At 36.7% G+C, this 23006-nt stretch overlaps 1 protein-coding gene across 2 annotated transcripts in view; it reads left to right on the top strand.

The window, feature by feature from the left end:
• MICU1 (mitochondrial calcium uptake 1) overlaps positions 1 to 23006 on the top strand; it is a 218243-nt gene that overhangs the window by 38235 nt on the left and 157002 nt on the right. For both annotated transcript variants that reach the window (XM_019953951.2, XM_070782354.1), the window contains exons 2-4: positions 464 to 625; positions 1064 to 1238; positions 9586 to 9748. In XM_019953951.2, coding sequence (XP_019809510.1) covers positions 465 to 625; positions 1064 to 1238; positions 9586 to 9748 — 499 coding nt within the window. In that variant the 5' untranslated portion in view covers position 464. The remainder of the gene's footprint in view (positions 1 to 463; positions 626 to 1063; positions 1239 to 9585; positions 9749 to 23006) is intronic.

The raw sequence follows: 23006 nt of genomic DNA, 5'->3' as shown, positions 1-23006 counted from the left end.
GTATAGCATTTTAGCAAATCTCTCAGACGTCCATAGCTGCATCCTCACCACAGTGTCTGATCTCAGCCCAGTTGGGAGTGGCCCCTTTACAGATACATTCCTTTTTTGTTGCTCTGAAATAGCCCTGTAAGTAGTGACTGCTCCCTATGTCTTAAGTCTCTACGCCTTAGTACTTCTTTGCCTATTGTAATTAATAATGCTTTATATTAAACTTTTCCTGTTCAAATTACCATGTGGTTTCTTCTAATTGTACCTTGACTGATATATCAGGTTTATGGGTCGTAGTATTTGTCTCATTTGATTGTCCTGAGGATTTAATGGGATAATACATGGTATTGTCAAGTGTTTAGAATATTGTCTACCATTAAATATCTAGTGTTTATTGGCTTTAATACTGTTATTATCATCATCATCACTGTCACTGCCATTTGCTAGGAATAATATTTCTACTTTTCGTCCATAGGATGTTTCGTCTTAACTCACTTTCTGCGTTGGCAGAGCTGGCAGTGGGCTCTCGATGGTACCATGGAGGATCACAGCCCACCCAGATCAGGCGACGGCTAATGATGGTGGCTTTTCTTGGAGCATCTGCAGTAACTGCAAGTACTGGTCTGTTGTGGAAAAGGTGAGTGTTAACTGACCATCCTATTCCTACGTGTACTTTTATTCTTCCAGTTGTCTCTTTTATGGAAAAGGGGTTGATTTCGGGCTTAATATTATTCTATTATATGAGTATACCATATTTCTTTTATCAGTTTTATCTGTCAGTATATATTTGGGTTGTTTCCACATTTTACTATTATGAGTAATGCTGCTATTAACATGAGTGCAAAAATCTCATGACCCCGCTTTCAGTTCTTTTGGACGTATAACCATAAGTGGAATTGCTGGATTTTATGTTAGTTCTATTTTTAATTTTTTGAGCAATCTTTTCTTGTATAACTTTTAATGAATTTCATTGCTGTTACTCCTGCTAAGCTCCAGCTGAGAATCTTTTGTTTGTTTAATGTGATGGACTTTATTGATTGATAGACTTTTTAATTTTTATTTTTTGTATATCCAGGGCCCTTGCAGAATCTCCACCATCTGCAAACAACATCAAGAGTGAACTTGGAGATAAAGGGAAGAGTAAAGAGGAAGGGGAAGATTGTAATGCTGAAAAAAAGGCTGCAGGTGTTTGTCTTGAGCCGTATCCAGAAGAGAAAAAGAAGAAACGTTCTGGATTCAGAGATAGAAAAGTATGGAACACAATCTTATAAATTAATTAGAACTATAGTTAATTATATTTTATATATAACTATATAGTTATTTTATATATAACTATATATAACTATAGTTAATTATATTTTAGAATAATGCTGTTGAGTCTTTTATCAGATATTTCAAATGATTTATATTCTCTTTGAAGTGATTCACTTCTTTGCAATTTTCCATCATGTTCTAAGGCAAATGTATTCTTTGAATGTGAAGTTAATTGGGGTAGTGAGAAGAATATAGGATTTGTAATCAAGATTAATATGTCTTTTCTTTGTTCTTCAATTCAACTACGTAAGGTGATCATTGCTTTTTGGATCTTTCTCATGTTGAATGTTCTCATATATGTGAAGTTGAGTCTGTGATATACTGATCTATGATGCCAAATTATAAAGGCAGAAGATCTCTTTGGAAGTCTACAAATCAACTACTTTTTGAGGACAGCATAAACTTTACATAACTCTAGCATTTAAAATCTTGAACAAAGTATGTTGTTGTATATAGCTTTACCTGTGAAAAGTTTTAGCTCCTCTCTGGTAATCCCTGTGATGGTGGGCGTTTGAATTATTCAGCAGATATGTGATGAAAAGTCAAAAGGCTGAATTTCTTAGACATTTTGCATATTGATATTGAAATTCTGAAAATTACCTTTACTTGTTAAAAAATATATCTAATCAATACAACAAGATAATTTGAGTTACTTTATGTGTGCTGGGGAGCATGTATAATTGCAAGCAAGAATAGTTCCTTTGAGAATTGGGATCTTCTGTTTACTTGGAGGAAGCTCTTAAATATGTCATTCCCCAAATCCACTTCTGATTAAAGTGAATTTGAACAGAATTTATGCATTACAAGTTAATTATCCATCATGCCATTGTTTCCAAAATGATACATCTATTTAATCTTTTGCCCTGAGTGAACTTAAGGAAAGTTCAAATTTATCTTGCCACCAGCAGTTTCATTTATAGTCAAATATTATATTGTAGGGCTAAATGACCCAAATAAACATTTATTTTTGAATCTTCTGTTTTCTGCTTCTACTTTCTACCTAGCAATTGAGTTGACTATATCCTATACTTCACAGAAAAAATAAAAGCTATCAGTGTAGTTTACTTAATTGGTAACTCCCAAAGCTATAAACCCTTTTTAATCTAAATCTGAAATATATTCTTTATTTCACTAAAGTCTCAGTGAGTAGGCAATCATCCCATTTGTCATCTTGTCCCCCCAAACCTATTTAAACACTTATTCTTTCTGTATCCTTTTTTTTAGTTACTCTTTGTTATTCATTCCTTTACATAGTCTATATACAGACATGTTGAAGATTCTTCTCTCATTAATTAAATTATAAGCTTCATTTTTAGCCGTAGTACATATATACAATGGAATATTACTCAGCCATAAAAAGGAATGTATTTGAGTCAGTTGTAATAAGATGGATGAACCTAAAACCTATTATACAGAATGAAATAAGTCAGAAAAAAACAGATATCCTATATTAATGCATAATTTGGAATCTAGAACAGTGGTATTGATGAACATATTTGCAGGGCAGCAATGAAGACTTCTGTTGGTGGCTTCCCTGGTGGCTCAGATGCTAAAGAATCTGCCCACATTGTGGGAGACCTGGGTTCAATCCCTGGGTAAGGAAGATCCCCTGGAGAAGGGAATGGCAACCCACTCCAGTATTCTCGCCTGAAAAATTCCATGGACAGAGGAGCCTGGAGGGCTACAGTCCATGGGGTTGCAAAGAATTGGACATGACGGAGTGACTAACACTTTCAGTTTCAATTGAGACACAGACATAGAGACCAGACTATGGATACAGGAAGAGGGAAAATAGAGAGTGGGACGAATGGAGAGAGTAGCATGGAAACATATACATTACCATATGTAAAATAGATAGCCAGTGGGAATTTGCTGTATTACTCAGGGAACTCCGACTGGGGCTCTGTGACAACCTTTCATCAAGGTGGGATGGGGTGGGAGGTGGGATAGAGGTTCAAGAGGAAGAGGACATAGGTATACCTGTGGCTGATTGATGTTGATATATGGCAGAAACCAACATAATATTGTAAAGCAATTATCTTTCAATTAAAAAATAATAAGCTTCATTTTTGTTCTTGCACTTTTTTCTAGATACTGTTCTATTCAGATTTTTACCCTGGAATACCAAACTGCTACCATCTTTACATGCTGCCTTTGATATCATCATGCCTGCATGCTCAGTAGCTCAGTCATGTCCGTGGCTCAGTCTTTGTGACCCCGTGGCCTGTAGCCCACCAAGCTCCTCTGTTCATGGGGTTTTCCAGGCAAGAATACTGGAGTGGGTTGCATTTCCTCTTCTGGGGATCTTCCCACCTCTCGTGTCTCCTACATTGCAGGCCGATTCTTTACCTCTGAGCCATCATTTTTATGTAAACTTTTTGCTTTTGTTCTTTTATGTTCTCTTGATTTTTCTGTAATATTTTAAATATCCAATGAGAAAAATAGAGACTACTATAATAAATATACATGTACCCACAACTCATTTTTATCAGGTTTTAACATTTGGTTACATTTGCTTCATTTTTGTGTGTTTTCCTCTTTTTGTAAGAAGCAGTGAATATAAAAAATACATTGTTGTGTACTCTCCTGACCTCATTTTTCTCGCCTCCTCTTCAGATGTAAACAAGTGTCCTGAATTTGTTTTTATTCCTGTGCATGGCCTGGTTGTCTTGTGTGTTTTATGTTAATTTAAACAAATTCTCAAGTACAAAGGTCTAGGACTGTCCTATCACTTAGTTCATGGCATACTATTGTTGTTAGTTTGTGCATGCTTCTCTTTTTTATTTTATTTAGCTTTGTTTTATTTTTTAGCTTTAATTTTACTGTCCCTTTTGAAACCTCAAGTTCTGAAGTCTGAAAAATTCTTACACATTGCTTCAGTACTGATTCACTGTCATTTCTTTTCTTTGGGAATTCTTTTTAAATGTCCTTTCTTTTCTCTTGAATCCTTACAATGTATCCTGTATATCTGTTAAATATTTTTCATATTTTTTTCTCGTTAGTTCTTCCAGTACTCCCCCAAGGTCTCTTTTCTTTTTCTTCCAATATTTTTTGTGGTAAACACATGTACTGTAACATTTACCATCTTAACCAGTTTTGAGTGTACAGTTTAGTGGTAATAAAAACATTCATAATATTGTGCAACCATCACCATCATCCATCTTCATAACTGTTTCATCTTATAACACTGAAAATCTATACCCATTAAACATAACTCCCTACTATCCCCTCTCCCCGATCCCCCTAGCAACCACCATTCCACTTTCTATGATTTTTGAATATCTAAGAAAGAAAAACCTTATGCAAGTGGATTTGTATAGTATTTGTATTTTTGTAATTGGCTTATTGCACCTGGTTCTCAAGGCTTATCACGGTGTAGCATGTGTCAGAATTTCTTAGGGCTGAGTAGTATTCCACTGTATGTATATACCATGTTTTGCTTATCCATTCATCTGCTTATGGATATTTAAGTTGCTTCCACATTTTAGCTATCATAAATAATGATGCTCTGAACATGGGTATATACATATCTCTTTGAGACCTTGCTTTTCATTGTTTGGGGTATATACCCAGAAGTGAAATTGCTTTCAGTTCAGTTCAGTCGCTCAGTCGTGTCCGACTCTTTGCAACCCCATGAATCACAGCACGCCAGGCCACCCTGTCCATCACCATCTCCCGGAGTTCACTCAGACTCATGTCCATCGAGTCAGTGATGCCATCCAGCCATCTCATCCTCTGTCGTCCCCTTCTCCTCCTGCCCCCAATCCCTCCCAGCATCAGAGTCTTTTCCAATGAGTCAACTCTTCGCATGAGGTGGCCAAAGTACTATCATATGGTAATTCTATTTTCAGTTGTGTGTTTTTTTTTAATGGAAGTGCTTGTTTTTATGGAAGCACTGTTTTTGGCAGTGCTGCACCATTTGACGTTCCCACCAGCAAGGGTTCCTCTTTTACCACATCTTTGCTAACACGTGTTATTTTTTTGTTTTTTTTGATATTAGCCATCCTAATGGATCTGAGATAGTATCTTGGTGTAGTTTTCATTTGCATTTCCCTGATGATCAATGATGTTGAGCATTTTTTCAAGTGCTTTTTGGCCATTTGTATATCTTCTTTGGAGAAATGTCTGTTCACATCCTTTGCCCATTTAAAAATTTTCTTTAATGGAATTTTAGTAGTTTTCTATATGATCTAATTGCTAATTCCTGCAGATTACCTTTTTACTCTATTGATATTATTGTTTGATGTACAGCAGGTTTTTTTTAACTTATATATGGTACCTTTTTTTTGGCCACTTTATTTTTTTAATTGAAGGATAATTGCTTTACAGAATTTTGTGGTTTTCTGCCAAACATCAACAATAATCAGCCATAGGTACACCCATGAAGTCTTTCTTTTTTTTCTATTGTTGCATATGCTTTTGGCATCACATCCAGGAAAGCACTGCTAAATCTAGTGTCTTGAAGCTTTGTTCTGCGTTTTCTTCTAAGAGTTTTGTAGTTTTAGATCTTTCATTTTGGTCTTTGATTCACTGTGTGTTAATTTTTGATTATGGAGTTAGATAAGGGTGCAACTTCATCTTTTTAAAAAGTTTTCTTGTTTTTTTCTTTTTTGGCTACATCTCAAGCATACAGAACTTCCCTGACTAGGGATCAAACCCGTGCCCACTGCAGTGGAATTGGAAGTCTTAACCATTGGACCACCAGGGACGCCCCCAACTTCATTTTTTTGTATGTTTTTTGTTTTGTATGTGGATATCTTGTTTTCCCAATACTATTTGTCAAAAAGACTGTCCTTTCTCCACTGAATGATTTTGGCACCCTTGTCAAAAATCATTTGATGATGTACATGAGGGTTTATTTCTGGGCTTTCTTTTCTGTTTGTTTGGTGTATATGCCTATCTTTATGCCAATACCACATTCTTCTTTTGAGTGTAATAAGTTTTGAAATCAGAAAGTTAAGAGTCCTCCAACTTTGTTCTTCTTTCAAAATTATGTTGGTTCTTTGAAGTCCCTTGAGATTCCATGATGAACACAGATTTTTTCTATACCTTGGCTATTGTGAACAAGTTGCAATGAACATGGAATACAGATACTGCTTTGAGATGCTGATTTCATTTCCTTTGGCTGTATACCCAAAAGCTGGATTATTGGGTCATATGGTAGTTCTATTTTTAATTTCTTGAGAACCTCCATACTGTTTTCCATAATGACTGAATCAATTTAACATTTCCACAAGCAGTGCAGAAGTGTCCGCTTTTCTCGATACCCTCACCAATACTTGTTATCTATCTTCTTTAAAAAAACAAACTGTTTATTTTACATTGGAGTATAGTTGATTAGCAATATTATGTTAATTTCAGGTGTACAGCACTGTGATTCAGTTTACACATGCCAAGTATCTATTTCAAATTCTTTTTTCATTTAGGTTATTATAGAATATTGAGCAGAATTCCCTGTGCTATACAGTATTCCTTGTTCATTATCTGTTTTAAATATAGCAGTGTATACATGTCAGTCCCAAACTCCGAGTCTGTCCCTCCCCTCACCATGAGTTTGTTCTCTTAAGTCTATGAGTCTATTTCTATTTTGCAAATAAATTCATTTGTGTAATTTACATAGATTCATACATAAGCCAATATCATATGATATTTGTTCTTCTGACTTACTTTACTTCATATGATAAACTCCAGGTACATCCGTGTTGCTATAAATGGCATTATTTCATTCTTTTTAATGGCTGAGTAATATTCCCTTGAGTATAGGTACCTCATCTTCTTTATCCATTCATTTGTCAATAGATGTTTAGTTTGCTTCCATCTCTTGGCTGTTGTAAACAGTACTGCACTGAACACTGGGATACATGGGTTTTTTTTTCCAAACAATGTTTTTCTCCAGATATATGCTCAGGACTGGGATTGCTGGATCATGTGGCAGCTCTATTTTTAGTTTTTTAAGGGACCTTCATAGTGTTCTCCATAGTAGCTGTACCCATTTACATTCCCATCAACAGTGTGGGAGGATTCCCTTTTTACCACACCCTCTCCAGCATTTATTGTTTGTGGACTTTTTGATGATGACCATTCTGACCAGTGTCAGGCCCTCATTATAGTTTTAGTTTGTATTTCTCTGATACTTAGCAGTGTTGAGCATCTTTTCACATGCCTTTTGGAGAAGAAACAATATTGTAACAAATTCAATAAAGACTTAAAAAAAAGCTAGATTGCTAAGTGAAAAAAAACAAAAATATAAAGTAGATCTATATTAAACTCTAAAAATGTGGAAATGCAGGAAGTCTGTTACTTTACCTATTATTTCAAACTAAAACTAATTAATAATATTTAGCAGTGTATTTTTTGGGTAACAATGAAGGATCTGATTTTCAGTCTGTAAATCATTGACTTTTAAGTTGTTCTTTTTCTACCTTTATCTTACATATGATTGACTTAACATTTTAGTTGACAAAGCCATCTTTGGAAGTAGCTGTAGCTTATACCCTAAATATTGCAAACTGATTATTTTTGTTTTGTAGCTGGTATGACGCAGCAGATGTAGTAAAATATAAAATGCCTTTGGTTTAAGACTTCTAGCTAAGTTTCAAGGCTGCTAAGGGGTTGAAAGGCTGCTAACGGAATGCTTAGTGTGTCTGCCATGTGCCAAATCTATTGAAAAATTTTCTGAAATCAGTATTCAGACTTTAATGCAAATTAGCTTTAGAAAGATCCCTGTCATGTATAGTTACAAATTAGCATTCCTTTCTTGGTGACTGAAAGCACATCTGGTAATGGAATTGAGCCCATTGTTAACCAGCTGCTCTCGGTGACCTCAAAGCGACCATCTAGCCAGAAATGACAGTTACGGTAATAGCTGGGTTAATAAAGCAAATTAAAACATTAATAACTTTTTTAAAAAATAGAGACACTGAATAATGTTTTTTATAGACATTGAATTCACTGATAGATTTTTAAATTTTTATTTGAAGGATAATTGCCTTACAATATGGATTTTTAGATCATATTGCCTTGACATATTTTCTAGCCAGTTATTTATGAGATACTATTTAGCATTGGTTATCTCAACATATAAAATTCAGGTATGAGAGAAATCTTTTCACCAAAGTACGATATAGGTTGTACAAGAATATTATGCAAAATATAACAGTATTTTTGTATGTTTCATGTACAGACGGGGTCTTGGGTGCTAGGTAAGGAAATGGAATTTAATATTAATGTTATATTAACTTTTATATTAGCTTTTATGTTAATGTTATACTCTTTAGTTAAATGTATGCCAGATATAACTTTGTTCCTATTCAAATATTTTCTTGTGTTCTTCCCACGTCTACTCTTTTCTAAATATGCTATATTTAAATGTTCTCTGGAAGTCTAATGTTTCAGTCCAAAGTAAAAGTCTTTGCTTCAGACGTGTTAATAATTGAGTTTCCGTGATATGTAATTTTATTTTGTATGCTGTTGTTTAAAGTATTTTGTATTTGAGAAAGTTGTTCAGATCTGTGAAAGTCCCATGTCTGTTTTGTTTTAGAATTCATGAAATTGCATGAAAGTAAAACTGTGAAACCAATCCCTTCCAGAAAACTTGGTATTTGAAAAATGATAGGCTCTCATGTGTATGGAGCTTTTGACTGAGACTTTTTGACTTCTTGTACGACATTTTTCTTATGCTTGCTTTCAGTGATTTAGGAAATTAGGAAACTATTCAAAAACTTCTAAGGCTTCCCTGGTGGCCCATGAGTTAAGAATCCACCTTGGATTGCAGGGGATGCCGGTCAATCCCTGGTCCAGGAATATTCCACATGCCTTAGGGCAACTAAGCCTGTGGGCTTACAGCTACTGAGCCTGCACACCCTAGAGCTGAGATTACCTTCACTGGCAGCAACTAGAGAAAGCTCTCATGCAGTAGTGAAGACCCAGTACAGCCAAAATTTAAATAAAATAAAATTGTTTAAAAAGGGAGGGGACTTACTGTATATATGGAGAGAGTTATGACTGATTTGTGATGCTGTACAGCAGAAACCAACCAACATTGTAAAGCAATCATCTTCCAACTAAAAAAAACACCTTAAAAAACATTCTAAACAAAACATACAATCATTGCTTCAACTGAAGTATGAGTAGTATGTCATAGGTTTTTGAGACACAAGTAATTTCTAATATTAAAAAAAAAAGTTATAGGAAAAATGGTATAAAATTTCTCCCAAGTAAGAGAACATACATGAAAATGAGAATTGCTTAATACAGTAACACTTTCTGATTTTCTAATTTTAGGTGATGGAATATGAGAATAGGATTCGTGCATATTCCACACCAGATAAAATCTTCCGCTATTTTGCCACCTTGAAAGTAATCAGTGAGCATGGTGAATCTGAAGTGTTTATGACACCACAAGATTTTGTGCGATCCATAACACCCAATGAAAAACAACCAGAACGTAAGTTGCTACAGTGAAAAATAAGAGTGTGGTATTTATTTCATTATATGCTACTTTGTTTCTCTGTATCACCTAAACTATGTAAGTCCATGCAACAATTATATTCACTGTGTTGCTGCTGGATGTTAGGCATTATGCTAGGCTTTAGGAGTAGAAAAGAGGAGCCTGTAATCTAAAATGTTAAGGCGATTGTACCTCTCTGGTTGAGATTCATTGCTTGTTATAAAACTATTCCTGAAGGCAATGCATTACAGATGTGACTTCCGTCAAGTTGCTCTTTGGTGGGATACACAGAGATAGTAACAGGTAATTTCAGGAATGTGATGATTTGTTAAAGAGCAGGTGCTATAGCAGTGTAAGTAAGGGGCACTTAGCCTGAAAGTTTAGAGAATGGTTTCTAGAGAATATGCTTAAGTTTGAATTAAAGTTTTAAAGAACAGAGGAAAGGATGTCTCATCTAGATGAACCAGCCTGAAGAAATGAGATGTGAGGAAAGAAAATAAAGGGCTTAATATTATAAGTTAAAGGTAATAATTTGCAAATGCTTTTGGGAGACATGGTGGGAAAAATGACTCTTGTCATTTTCTTCAGTAAAAAAATCAGTTCTTTCACTGAAGCAAATCATTATGCTGCCCAAAATGGACAGAATCAACTTTTTGGATCACTGAAATCTAATAAAAAACAGAGCAATCAGGGTAATATTTAATGAAGAAAGAAGCCAATAAATTTTGGAAAGAAAGTGTTGTGACCTTCTGCTTACCTGCCTACCATGCCCTATTTCCCAGCTTAGCAGCAGTCATGGGGATGGCAACCTATATTCCTATTGTGGCTTACCTAGTGATGGGGAATTCAGTGAGGGGCAACATACAGAGTTTTGTTTTTTAAAAAGTGGGTGTGCCTTTTAATTCATCTGATAGTTTACTGAGCTGCTAGCACAAAGATTTGCCTTTTGTTTCACCCACCTCAAGATGTCATCTATTTTAAAAATTTAAAGACATGTATACCACCTATAACCCATCAGGCCAAGAGATGGCAGATAGGACCAGTTGTAGACAGACTAAAAAGCTTAGGAAGGAGGAGGATGAAAATAAAGACATTTCAGGGAATAAGAGCTTTGAAAGGCTACTGCCTAATGAATCCAAAGTGATGTTCAGGGCCTGATGCATACTTGGAAAAGACTTGAGTGGCCTTGTATTTCTTGTTGATAGTTGTACTCCGTGGAAGTGGAGGTAAGTTAAGACGGAGTTAGAGGAGAGTCTAGCTAAACATCAAAAGAGCACCCTAGCTCAGAGCCAGTCTACAAACACTAAAATAGCTGGGATGTGTTTTGTTTGTTGGTTTGTTATTTTTTGCATCTAACATTTAAGGAAATTTCTGTGAGAGCACTTGATGACTGCTTAAATAATAGAGCAGAAACTTCACTGATGACACATGAGGAAGAATACATACAGTCTTTGCAAGAATAGTTTGGAAAAATCACTAAACAAAGTGATGACTATAGTCCTCAGCAAGTTACAATGTCAAACTCTGGGAAAAAGAATCTGATTTCCAGAATTACCACATTGCAATATTAAAAATGTCTAATTTTCAGTTTGAAGAATTGCATGGCTTATCAATAATTATCAGAATAGGAGGGGGAAAAAAAGAAATAGAAGCCATCCCCAAGGAAATCCAGGCATTGCGCTTACTAGACAAAGACTTTAAATAAGCTATCCTAAATATGCTCAAAGAGCTAAAGGAAACCATAGGCAAGGGGCTGTAGGAAATAGGAAGTATTATGTATTAATAAATAGAGAATATTCATAAAGAATTAAAATTATAAAAAGGAATTGAGTAGGAATTATTGAGCTGAGGGCTTCTCTGATGGTGAAGTGGTTAAGAATCCACCTGCCAGTTCAGGGGCCACAAGTTCAGTCCCTGATCTGGGAAGATCCCACATACCATGGGGCAGCTGAGCCCATGCGTCACAGCTACTGAGCCTGCACACCTAGAGCCTGTGCTCCACAACAGGAGAAGCCACTGCAGTGGAGAGGCCTGCGCACTATAACTAAGAGTAGCCCTGCTTGCTGCAGCTAGAGAAAGCCTGTGCTCAGCAGCAAAGACCCAGTGCAGCCAAATAAATCACAAAATTTTAAAAAGTATTGCACTTTTTAAAAGTAGATAAAATAAAAAACTTACTGAAAGAGTTCAATATAGATTTGAGCAGCTAGATTAAATAATCAGAATCTTGGCAATAGGTCAGTTGATGTCCAGTCTGAGGAGCAGAGCAAGAAGAATGAATACAAATGAATAGAGCCTAAGGTACTTGTGGGACAATAGCAAGTATACCAACATATGCATAATAGGAGTCCCAGAAGGAGAAATTAAGACAATTTCTAGATAGTAAAAGCAGAGGAAGTTTGTTGCTAGTAGACATTCCCTATGAGAAACGCTAACTGGAATCCTTTAGGCTGAAATCAAAGTATATTGAATAGTAACCAAAATCATACAAAGAAAAAATTTTAATGATAAAGACCTGTAAAGGTATATAGGAAAATAGAAAAGTCAGTAGTATTGTTTTTGGGGTTTTAACTCCTATTTTGTTTTCTGTATGATTTAAAGGAAATTTGTAAAATAACAATTATAGATATGTTAATGTTGATTCAAAGTAGATTATTAATTTAAGATGTTAATTGTAATCCTCAGGTTAACCACTAAGAAAATCACTAAAAAATATACAGAAAAGGCAATGAGGAGTGAATTGAAATAGTACACTAGAAAAAAAAAAATCAAACACAAAAGAAGGAAAGATCAGAGAAATGAAGGGATAAAAAAGTTTTACATGACATATAGCATACAAATAACAAGATGGAAGAAGCAAGTCCTTCCATATTAATAATCAGTTTAAATCTAAAACAAACTCACCAGTTAAAAGACAGAGATTGACAGGAGATAAAAAAATATGATCTACCTATATAATGTCCACAGGAAACTCACTTTAGAAAAATGTTGCATGCCTGCTCAGTCCCTCAGTTGTGTCTGACTCTTTGCAACCCATCGACTGTAGCCCACCAGGCTCCTCTGTCCTTGGAATTTTCCAGGCAAGAATCCTGGAGTGGGTTGCCATTTCATACTCCAGGGCAGCTTCCCAACCCAGGTATCGAACATGTGTGTCTTGCATCTCCTGCATTGGCAGGCAGATTCTTTACCAAAGGGCATCATATAAAAAAGCATTTTTATATATAAAAGGGTTAGTTCATCAAGCAGGTATAACAGTGATAAATATATGTGTATACACCCGCCAAATAACAGACTCCAAAATATGTGAGAGAAAGATTGACAGAACTGAAGGGAGAAATCGTTGTACAATAATGGTTAGAGACTTCATAACCCTGTTTCAGTGGTGAAAAGAACATCTAGACAGAAGGTCATTAAAGAAACAGAGGACTTAACTCTATGAACCAACCAAACCTAATAGACATATATAGAACACTTCACTCAAGAGTATCAGGATACATTTCTTCTCAAGCATACATCAAACATTCTCCAGAATAGACCAGGTAGACCATATGTTAGGATACAAAACAAATCTTAATAAATTAAAAAAAAAAGTCATCAACAAACCAGACACAAAAGGCCACATATCATATGATTGCTTTTTTAATTTTTATTTTATATTGGCATAGTATTTCATTTGTATAAAATGTCTAGGTAAATCTAGAGATAGAAAGCAGGTTGTCAATTGCCAGCAGCTGGGTTGGGGGAATGAGCGCTGACTGCTTAGTGGGCACAAGGTGTTTTTTGTTTATTTTTGTTTTGGAGTAATGAAAGTATTTGCAATTAGATAGATGTACTAAATGCCACTAAACCAGACAGTTTCCATTGATTGCACTGACTTTTAGATTTTGAATCTTTTGAATTAGTTTTATTTTTTTTTTGTTTTTGTTTTTGAATTAGTTTTACACCTTATTTTGTGACATGTGGAAGGAGAGATTAAAGATGATGTGTATAAGACAGAGAAAAAGGATTGCGAGATATATTCCTGGGTTTTATGATGGCAAAATATTTTGTACTGTCAAATTACTTCTAATACCCAGATGAAACCTAATATGTAGCAGTAACTTTAAATAAAACTGTACTTTGCTTCCAGTGTGACAGGGAAAATGAAGCAACACTTTAGGTAAGTTAGTAAAAATTATCTGGTCATTTAAGGAATTTTTCCCCCTTTGGAAATCATTATATATTCTAATTGCTTACCTACATTTTGGCATTTAACTTTGTAATTTTGTTTTTTAATTATTGAAAGACCTGTATTTGGAAAGAATGGTTACTAAATGTCTCGTATGCCAAGCATATTTCTGACTTTGATAAAAAGTCAGAATAATGAATAATTGCTTTTCTTTTAAAACAATAATCATGAGGGAAAATTGTAGTATATTAAAATGAGATTCAGGAGAAAATTTGGCTTCATTTTTGTTTGCTCATGAACACAAATTTCCACAAATGTTGATGTAGCAGAAATAAAATATATATTATTCCAGTGTGGGTTGAAACAAAGAAAAGAATGAGGCTGTTTTTTTGTAGTTTGAATTTCTGTCATCAGATGGTTGGACTGTAGCCAGTAACTCATATTTCAACTTTGTTTTGTCATGGCTTTCACACATACTGTATCCCAGGATACCTAACAGATTTAAACTTGTAAGTTTTAGTTTTAGAATAGTTCAAAAATAATCACAAAGCATACACAGCCCTAAAATTAAACAGATTTTAAGTGAGTAGAGTGCTAATGAATTTCAGTAGCAAGCTGATTAAGAATATTTTTGTACTGAATACCAAGAAAGTTTAGAGTAGCCATAGGTAAGCAGGAAGGACGTTAAAAGGACTAAAAATATGTAGTGTTTGTTTTTTTGTTTTTTTGTTTTTTTTAAATATGTAGTGTTTGACTTGAATATGTCTCATCTCCTTTCTGTGCAGCCTTAATATCATCAGCATCTCTGTATACAATGGATAAGACAGTTGCTTGCTGCTTGTAGTAACCAATTTTGCATAGCTAGCCAATGACTTGGAGAAGCAGCAGCATGGATAGAGTTTTTAAAGTACTTTATAGAAAAACTTGAGCTTTGATCAGAGCAAAGAGGATCTCTGTTTCCTTTCCACTGTGTACCACTGGCTGATCTATTCATCTTGATCTGATTTTATCTACATGGAAGACAAAAGGGATGTGAAAAGAGAGATCATGCTATGAATTACTTGTTCAGGACTCCATATTCTCCTTAGAATAAGAGTCATGCCCTTAGTGATAATCTTACTAGAGAGCCCTTTTTGATCTTACCTGGGGCACTTTTAGTCTGAGACACATATATATATGTGTCATATATATATGTGTGTATAATTTACCCTCGATTATATTCAGTGATTCTGGGTCAAGTTGGTTATGTAGGAGGATCCTGACCTCACCTCCTCCCATGGACACTCCAAATCTACAACTGTATAAGGAAGAATAAGAAACTCCAAAACTAGATGAGCCACTCCTATACTCCTACACATCAGACAAATGAGAAAAAACCCACACCGAAATGGGTAGAAAAGGCTGAGACACAGTCTCACCCTAAACTCCACTCCTGGCACAGTAACCAGTGGTTGGGAGGGAACTCGCAGAGCTGAGCTTCTAACTGAGGAGTGGGAGGTTTAAATCTCACATCTGGCACCCCAGCTTTTGAGACCTACACCTGCGAGGTAAGCCCCAGAATATCCAGATTTGAAAGTCAATGGGACTTGCATCTGAAAGACCCACAAGGCTATAGTGAACTAAAGAGCAGTTCTTTAAGTGCTCATGCCTGGCTACCCTGCAGGGTCCAGTGCAAAGGTAGTTGAGTGAAAAGTGTCCAGTCTTTCTGTGAAAGAGGCCTATTTGCTTATCTTACAGCACTGGCCTGAGAGTTAGACATCTAATTTAACACATATCTAGGAGCCTACTGAAATATTCTCCAAAGACAGAGGCTTGCACTCTCCCTCTGCCTTGTTCCAGGTCTCCAGTATCTCCTTGAGAAGAGCTTGTGCACATCTAGTGCCCTGTTCTTTGCAGCAGCTGCCCAAGAGACACCCCTTGATCACCTGCCTCTGGTGGGCAGCAGGGTTTATGTTCACAGGTTCCATAGGACTGTAACAAATAAAGAAACCATTCTTAACTGACTACCACCCTCAGGGCACAGCACGGATGTAGCAGACTGAAACACCGCCAGTATTTCTGTGAAACAGGTACCTTTGCTTATCTTAGAACTTTGGCTTGGGGAGAAGGCTTCTGGTTTAATACACATCCAGAGACATGCTGAAATACTTTTTAAAGATTGTAGAGGCCAGTGGGAGCCATCTTTGCATACCTTTTTGCCTTGCTCTAGGTCACTGGTATCTCCCAGAGAGGGATTTGTGTGCATGTCTAGCATCCTGGTTTTGCAGCTGGCACCCAGGACACATCCTTTGATCACCTGCCTCTAGTGGCCCCTGGGGCTTACATTCTCAGGTCCCACAGGACTGTAACAAATGGAGAAACAGTTGTTAACTGGTTAGCCCATTCTAGAGCATAGCACAGATCAGTTCAGTTCAGGTCCGACTCTTTGCAACCTCATGAATTGTAGCATGCCAGGCCTCCCTGTCCATCCGTCTTACTTGGGTTTCTCTTACCTTGGGCGTGGGGTATCTCTTCACGGCTGCTCCAGCAAAACGCAGCCGCTGCTCCTTACCTTGGACGAGGGGTATCTCCTCACCGCCGCCCTTCCTGATCTTCAACGTGGGATAGCTCCTCTAGGCCCTCCTGCGCCTGCGTAGCCACGGCGCCTTGGACGTGGGGTTGGTCTTCCCGGCCGCCGCCCCTGGCCTCGGGCTTGGGGGCGTGGGATAACTCCTCTCTTCGCCGCCCTTGACCTCGGACGTGGGGTAGCTCCTCTCGGCCGCCGCTATTCGGGCATAGGGTTCTCCCGGCTTCTGCTCCTGACTTCGGACGTGGGGTAGCTCCTCTCGGCCGCGCTTAGTGCGCCGGTCCCATAGCACAGATAACCAGCATGAAATACACCCCAATCTTTGTGTAAAGAGGCTTACTAACTTATCTTCATGGCTGTGTCCTGAGGGGAGGCTTCTAATTAAACTTTACACATCTATGGTCTGACTATAAACTTCTTCAGAGACTGGGCACCCAGTGGGCATCATTTTTGTGCTCTCCCTGTACCCTGTCCCAGATTGCTGGTATCTCTGAACAGTGTGTATGTCTGACTTTGCAGCTTTTGTGACTGCCACTGGGAGGACACATCCTTAATAGCTTGACTCTGGTGACCAGTGGGGCTTGTGGTAGCAAACGAAGTAGCAATTCTTAATTGTCTAGCACGTCTAGGCTTAGTGTCCAGTTGAGTGACTGAACAACAAACAAAAACAACAAGCAGCACATATTTAAATGTTTGATGAGGTTTTGGTATACTAATTGGATGTATACAGTGGTGAAACCATCAGCATAATCAAAATAATGAATATATTCATCACCCCCTAGGATGTCTTTGTGCCCATTTGTAATCCTGCCTTCCCACTTTTTCCCTGGCAAGTCCCAGGCAACCACTGATCTTACCATCTTCCATATCCTTACTGGTTATCTATTCCTGTCTCTGTCAATTATTGAGAGAAGGGAGTTGATCACTTTATTTGTGAATTTGTCTGTTTGTATCTTTTCAGTTCTATCAGTTTTTGCTTTAGATGTTTTGAAACTCTCTTACTAGGTACATGCACGCTTAGGATTATTCTGTCTTCCTGGTGAATTGACCCTCTTTCATTATATAATTGACCCTCTTTATCCTTGCTAATATTTCTTTTGCTCTAAAGTCCACATAGGCTGATATTTATGTAGCTACTCTCTTTATTTTAATTCACTTTTCATGATACCTCTTTTTCCATTATGTTACTTTTAACCTACCTATATGATTATATTTAAAATAGGTTTTTTATGGACCACATGTAATTGGATCTTGTTTTTTATCCAATATGACAGTTTCTACCTCTTAATGTATTTAGATGATTTATATTTAATGTAATTTTTGATATGTTTAGATTAAGGTCTACCATTTTATTGTTTGTTTTCCCCTTTTATGTTACTCTTACCTCTTTCCTGCATTCTTTTCAGATTATTTAGAGATTTTTAAAAAAATTTAGTTTACTTATTTATTTTTGGCTGTGCTGAGTCGTCCTTGCTGCACAGGCATTTCTCTAGTTGCAGTAAGCAGGGGCTGCTCTCTAGTTGAGGTGCATGGACTCCTTATTGCAGTGGCCACCCCCATTGAGGAGCACAGGCTCTAGGGTGCACAGGCTTCAGTAACTGTGGCATGTGGGCTCCACAGTTGCAGTTCCCAGGCTCTAGAGCACAGGCTCAGTAGTTGTGGCATGTGGACTCAGTTGCTCAGCATATGGGAGATCCTCCTGGACCACAGATCGAACCTGTGTCTCCTGCATTTAGGTAGATTCTTCATCACTGAGTCACCAGGGAATCCCTGAAGGTTTTTTCATATTTCGTATTGATTTTGGCAGAGGAATTTAAGTATATTTTGTTCTGTATCTTTAATGGTTGCTACTGGGATTATAATATATCAATACATAGTTAATTTTTCACAGTTTACTAAGAATTTATAGTTTACTGCTTCAAGTGGAGTATTCTCCCCAGTTTATGGTATAGTACCATATGTATTAGGCTTCCCTGGTAGCTCAGCTGGTAAAAGAATCCGCCTGCGATGCAGGAGACCCCAGTTTGATTCCTGGGTTGGGACTCTCTTCCTGGAGAAAGGATAGGCTACCCACACCAATATTCTTGGGCTTCCCTGCTGGCTCAGACAATAAAGAATCCACCTACAATGTGGGAGATCTGGCTTTGATCCCTGGGTTGGGAAGATCCCCTGGAGGGGGGTATGGCAACCCACTCCAGTATTCTTTCCTTGAGAATCCCCACGGACAGAGGAGCCTGGCAGGCTATAGTCCATGCAGGAGTTGGACACAACTGAGCAACCAAGCACACATCATATGTAGTACAGCTACATAACTTGAAAACTTTTCCAGATACTGTTTTAAGGTTTTATTTTGACTGCCAAAATAATCTGTTAAATTTATCTGTAATAGGTATTAGGTATTTCTGTTGTTCTTTATTTATTCCTTAAGTTCCATATTTTCTTCTGGTATCACTTTCTTCACACTTGAAGGATAACATTTTTAAAGCAGTTCTGCTGGTGATGAATTCTCTTGGTTTTCCTTCATTTGAGAACATTTTTATTTTGTCTTCCTTTTTTTTTAAGGTAGGTTTTTTTTTTTTTCAAATATTTATTTATTTATTTATGACTGTGCTGGGTCTTTGTTGCTGCCCACAGTCTTTCTCTAGTTGTGGGCAAGCAGGCTCAGGAATTGTTATGCATGGGCTCAGTTGCCCCCAGGCATATAAGATCTTCCTGGACCAGGGATTGAACCTATGTCCTTTGCATTATTGCAAGGCAGGTTTTTAATCACTGGATCACCAGGGAAGCCCTGTCTTCATTCTTGAAAAATATTTTCACTAAATAAAGAAATCTGGGTTGAAACTCTTTTCTTTTAGCACTTTTACAATTTAAGCGAAAGTTTCTCTCTTGTATCTGATGAACTTGAACTATACTTTGTTGATTTACATAAGCTGAAAATACAATCATTTATATAAAAATTTAGGATACTTTTCTGCATCCATTTTTTAGGATAAATTCTAGTATTAAACTGAAAAATGAGTCTCTAAATATTGAAGGATAGCTGGGACTTCTTATGTAAAATTATATAGTTTCCATTTACTTAAGCTCTAATTTTTAGATTTTATTTATGTGATTATATCAAAATTATATATGTGATTCAGTTTCATTTATGTCTTTTGACAAAATGAGTAGCTATCATCTTTAAAACAAACCTGTTAAATGTTCACTTAAGAGCTTCAACTGAGACTATTCTTACATGCACATTTACATTATTTTTAGTGTGGATTCAAGATGGGCAACTGTCATAATTTAAAAAGATTGTTAGACTTAAAATCCAAAACAATCATTTAATCCTTTTGAGGGTCGTCTTTCTCATGAATGAAAAGGAGGAGATAGTGTTCAGGTCACTCTGTTAACATTAAATGACTGTGGGAGTTATTTGAAGGGAAGTTTGAGATCCATAGAAAACACCCTAGGCATAGCAGCATAACATCCAGTGTTTCTAAGTTAAGACCCAAAGAATGAGGGTGGAGAAATGGAAGGGGAGTCATCTGATTACATTTTCAAATTATACATGCTATGTTTTCACCTTTCAGCATACTCTCCCTTCCCCACTATAATTGAGGCTATTAGAATTTTAAGAGAGTAGGGAGTAAGGACAGAATGAAGTAGTCCATCCACATTTCCCATACTTCACCCCCCAACCATGTTAAGAACTGATCTAATCCAACCATCTCCTTCATTTGACAAGTAAAGAAATCTAAATATAACAGGATAAACCAATCATGTATTTCAACTAAGTACTTATGTCTAATACAGACATAAAATATTGCTTTTAAATGACAGGAATTCTCAGTACATGCCAGGCTGTCCACACATGCCCCATTCTTTTTTTGGATAGATGCCCATGGTAAAATATGTTCCCAACTATAGTAAAGAGCATTCAATGAAAAACATAAATCCGTTTAAGTTAACTTTTGAATTCTTTTGGATATTATGGTAATAACTTGAATTGTAGCTAGTCTAAATTGAGATGTGCTATAATTGTAAAATACACACTGGATTTTAAAAACTCAGTATATATGTAATGCAAAATATCTCAATAAGTTTTGTATTGATTATATGTTGAAATCATGCTATTTTGGATATATTCAGTTAAGTTAAATATATTATTAAAATTAATTTTACCTGTTTCTATTTACTTTCTTAAAGGCAGTTGTTAGGAAATATTATATTATGCATGTAGCTCACATGTATTTTGTGTTGAACAGTGATGCTCTAATTAGTTAGCATATATTTCCCTTACTTATGAGATATGTGATCCTAGACTGATTCTCATTCCTTTGTAAAGGACTAGGAAGGGCCTTTTTTTTTTCTGGGAACTCTGAGGATTTTCCTGTTCTTGGTTTTCTGAGATTTCATAAGCATACACTGAATTACAAGTAAGTTTTGTTCATTTTACTTAAATGAGAAATTTTCTGCTAATGTTTTCTGAATTATTTCATCTGTATTTCTGAATGAGAAAAGATCTTGCATGACAGAAGACCTTGTATTGAGTCTCTGTTTTTCTATAATTCACTCTTCTGTTTTCTCTTTTCCATTCTGTTGTTTTTTTGGCAGTGGTCCAGGGAGATAACTTTTCGTAATTTCTTGACAGTATATTAAGAAATATGGGGAAATGGGTAATCACAGTTTTGTTGTTGTTCAGTCGCTAAGTTGTGTCGACTCTTGCAACCCCATAGAATGCGGCATCACAGTCTTCCCTGTTCTTCACCATCACCTAGAGTTTGCTTATATTCATGTCCATTGAGTCAGTGCTGCCATCCAACCATATCATCCTCTGTATTCCCCTGTTCTCCTCCTGCCTTCAATCTCTCCCAGCATCAAGGTCTTTTCCAATGAGTCAGCTCTTTGCATCAGATGGACAAAGTATTGGAGCTTCAGCTTCAGTATCAGTCCTTCCAATGAATATTCAGAACTGATTTCCTTTAGGATTGACTGACTTGATCTCCTTGCAGTCCAAGGGACTCTCAAGAGACTTTTCTAACACCACAGTTCGAAAGCATCAATTCTTTGGCGTTCAGCCTTCTTTATGGTCCAACTCTCACATCCACCATGACTATTGGAAAAACCATAGCTTTGACTAGACAGACCTTTGACGGCAAAGTAATGTCTCTTCTTTTTAATACACTGTCTAGGTTTGTCATAGCTTTTCTTCCAAGGAGCAAGCATCTTTTAATTTCATGGCTGCAGTCACCATTCTCAGTGATTTTGGAGCCCAAGAAAATAAAGTCTGTCACTGTTTCCGTTGTATCCTCATCTATTTGCCATGAAGTGATGGGACCGGATGCCATGATCTTAGATTTTTGAATGTTGACTTTTAAGCCAGCTTTTTAACTTTCCTCTTTCACCTTCATCAAGAGACTGTAGTTCCTCTTTGCTTTCTGCCACAAGAGTGGTGTCATCTGCATATCTGAGGTTATTGATATTTCTCCCAGCAATCTTGATTCCAGCTTGTGCTTCATTCCCCCCAACCATTTCGCATGATGGTCTGTTCTCTGCATATAAGTTAAATACTCAGGGTAACAATATACAGCCTTGATGTACTCCTTTCCCAGTTTTGAATCAGTCCGTTGTTCCATGTCCTGTTCTAACTGTTGCTTCTTGTGCTGCATACAGGTTTCTCAGGAGGCGGGTAAGGTGGTGTGGTATTCCCATTTCTTGAAGAATTTTCTTCAGGTTGTTGTGAGCCACACAGTCAAAGGCTTTAGCATAGTTGACAAAGCAGAAGTAGATGTTTTTCTGAATTCTCTTGCTTTTTTGATGATCCAATGGATGTTGGCAATTTGATCTCTGATTCCTCTGCCTTTTCTAAATCCAGCTTGTACATCTAGAAGTTCTCAGTTCAGATACTGTTGAAGCCTAGCTTGAAGGATTTTGAGCATGACCTTGCTAACATGTGAAATGAATGCAGTTGTGTGGTAGTTTGAATATATTCTTTGGCATTGCCTTTTTTTGGAATTAGAATGAAAACTGATCTTTTCCAGTCCTGTGGTCACTGCTGAGTTTCCAAATTTGCTGGAATATTGAGTGCAGCACTTTAACAGCATCGTCTTTGAGGCTTTGAAATAGTTCAGCTGGAATTCCGTTATCTCCACTAGCTTTGTTCGTAGTGATGCTATTGAGGCCCACTTGACTTCGCACTCCAGGATGTCTGGCTCTAGGTGAGTGATCACACCATTGTGGTTATCTGAGTCATTAAGATCTTTTTTGTATGGTTCTTCTGTGTATTCTTGCCACCTCTTCTTAATTTTTTCGGCTTCTGTTAGGTTCATACTGTTTCTGTCCTTTATTGTGCCCATTTCTTCATGAAATGTTCCCTTGGTATCTCTAATTTTCTTGAAGAGATCTCTATTCTTTCCCATTCTATTGTTTCCCTCTATTTCTTTGCACTGTTCACTTAGGAAAGCTTTCTTATCTCTCCTTGCTAGTTTTAATTGTCTACAACTCTTTCTTGTTCTCTATTTTTTTTATCATAGCAGCAT

This window comes from Bos indicus, chromosome 28 (assembly GCF_029378745.1).
Source record: "Bos indicus isolate NIAB-ARS_2022 breed Sahiwal x Tharparkar chromosome 28, NIAB-ARS_B.indTharparkar_mat_pri_1.0, whole genome shotgun sequence".
Classification (NCBI taxonomy): Eukaryota; Metazoa; Chordata; class Mammalia; order Artiodactyla; family Bovidae; genus Bos; species Bos indicus.
Note: the sequence above shows the minus strand (reverse complement) of the source record. Positions and strands in the feature narration are given on the sequence as shown.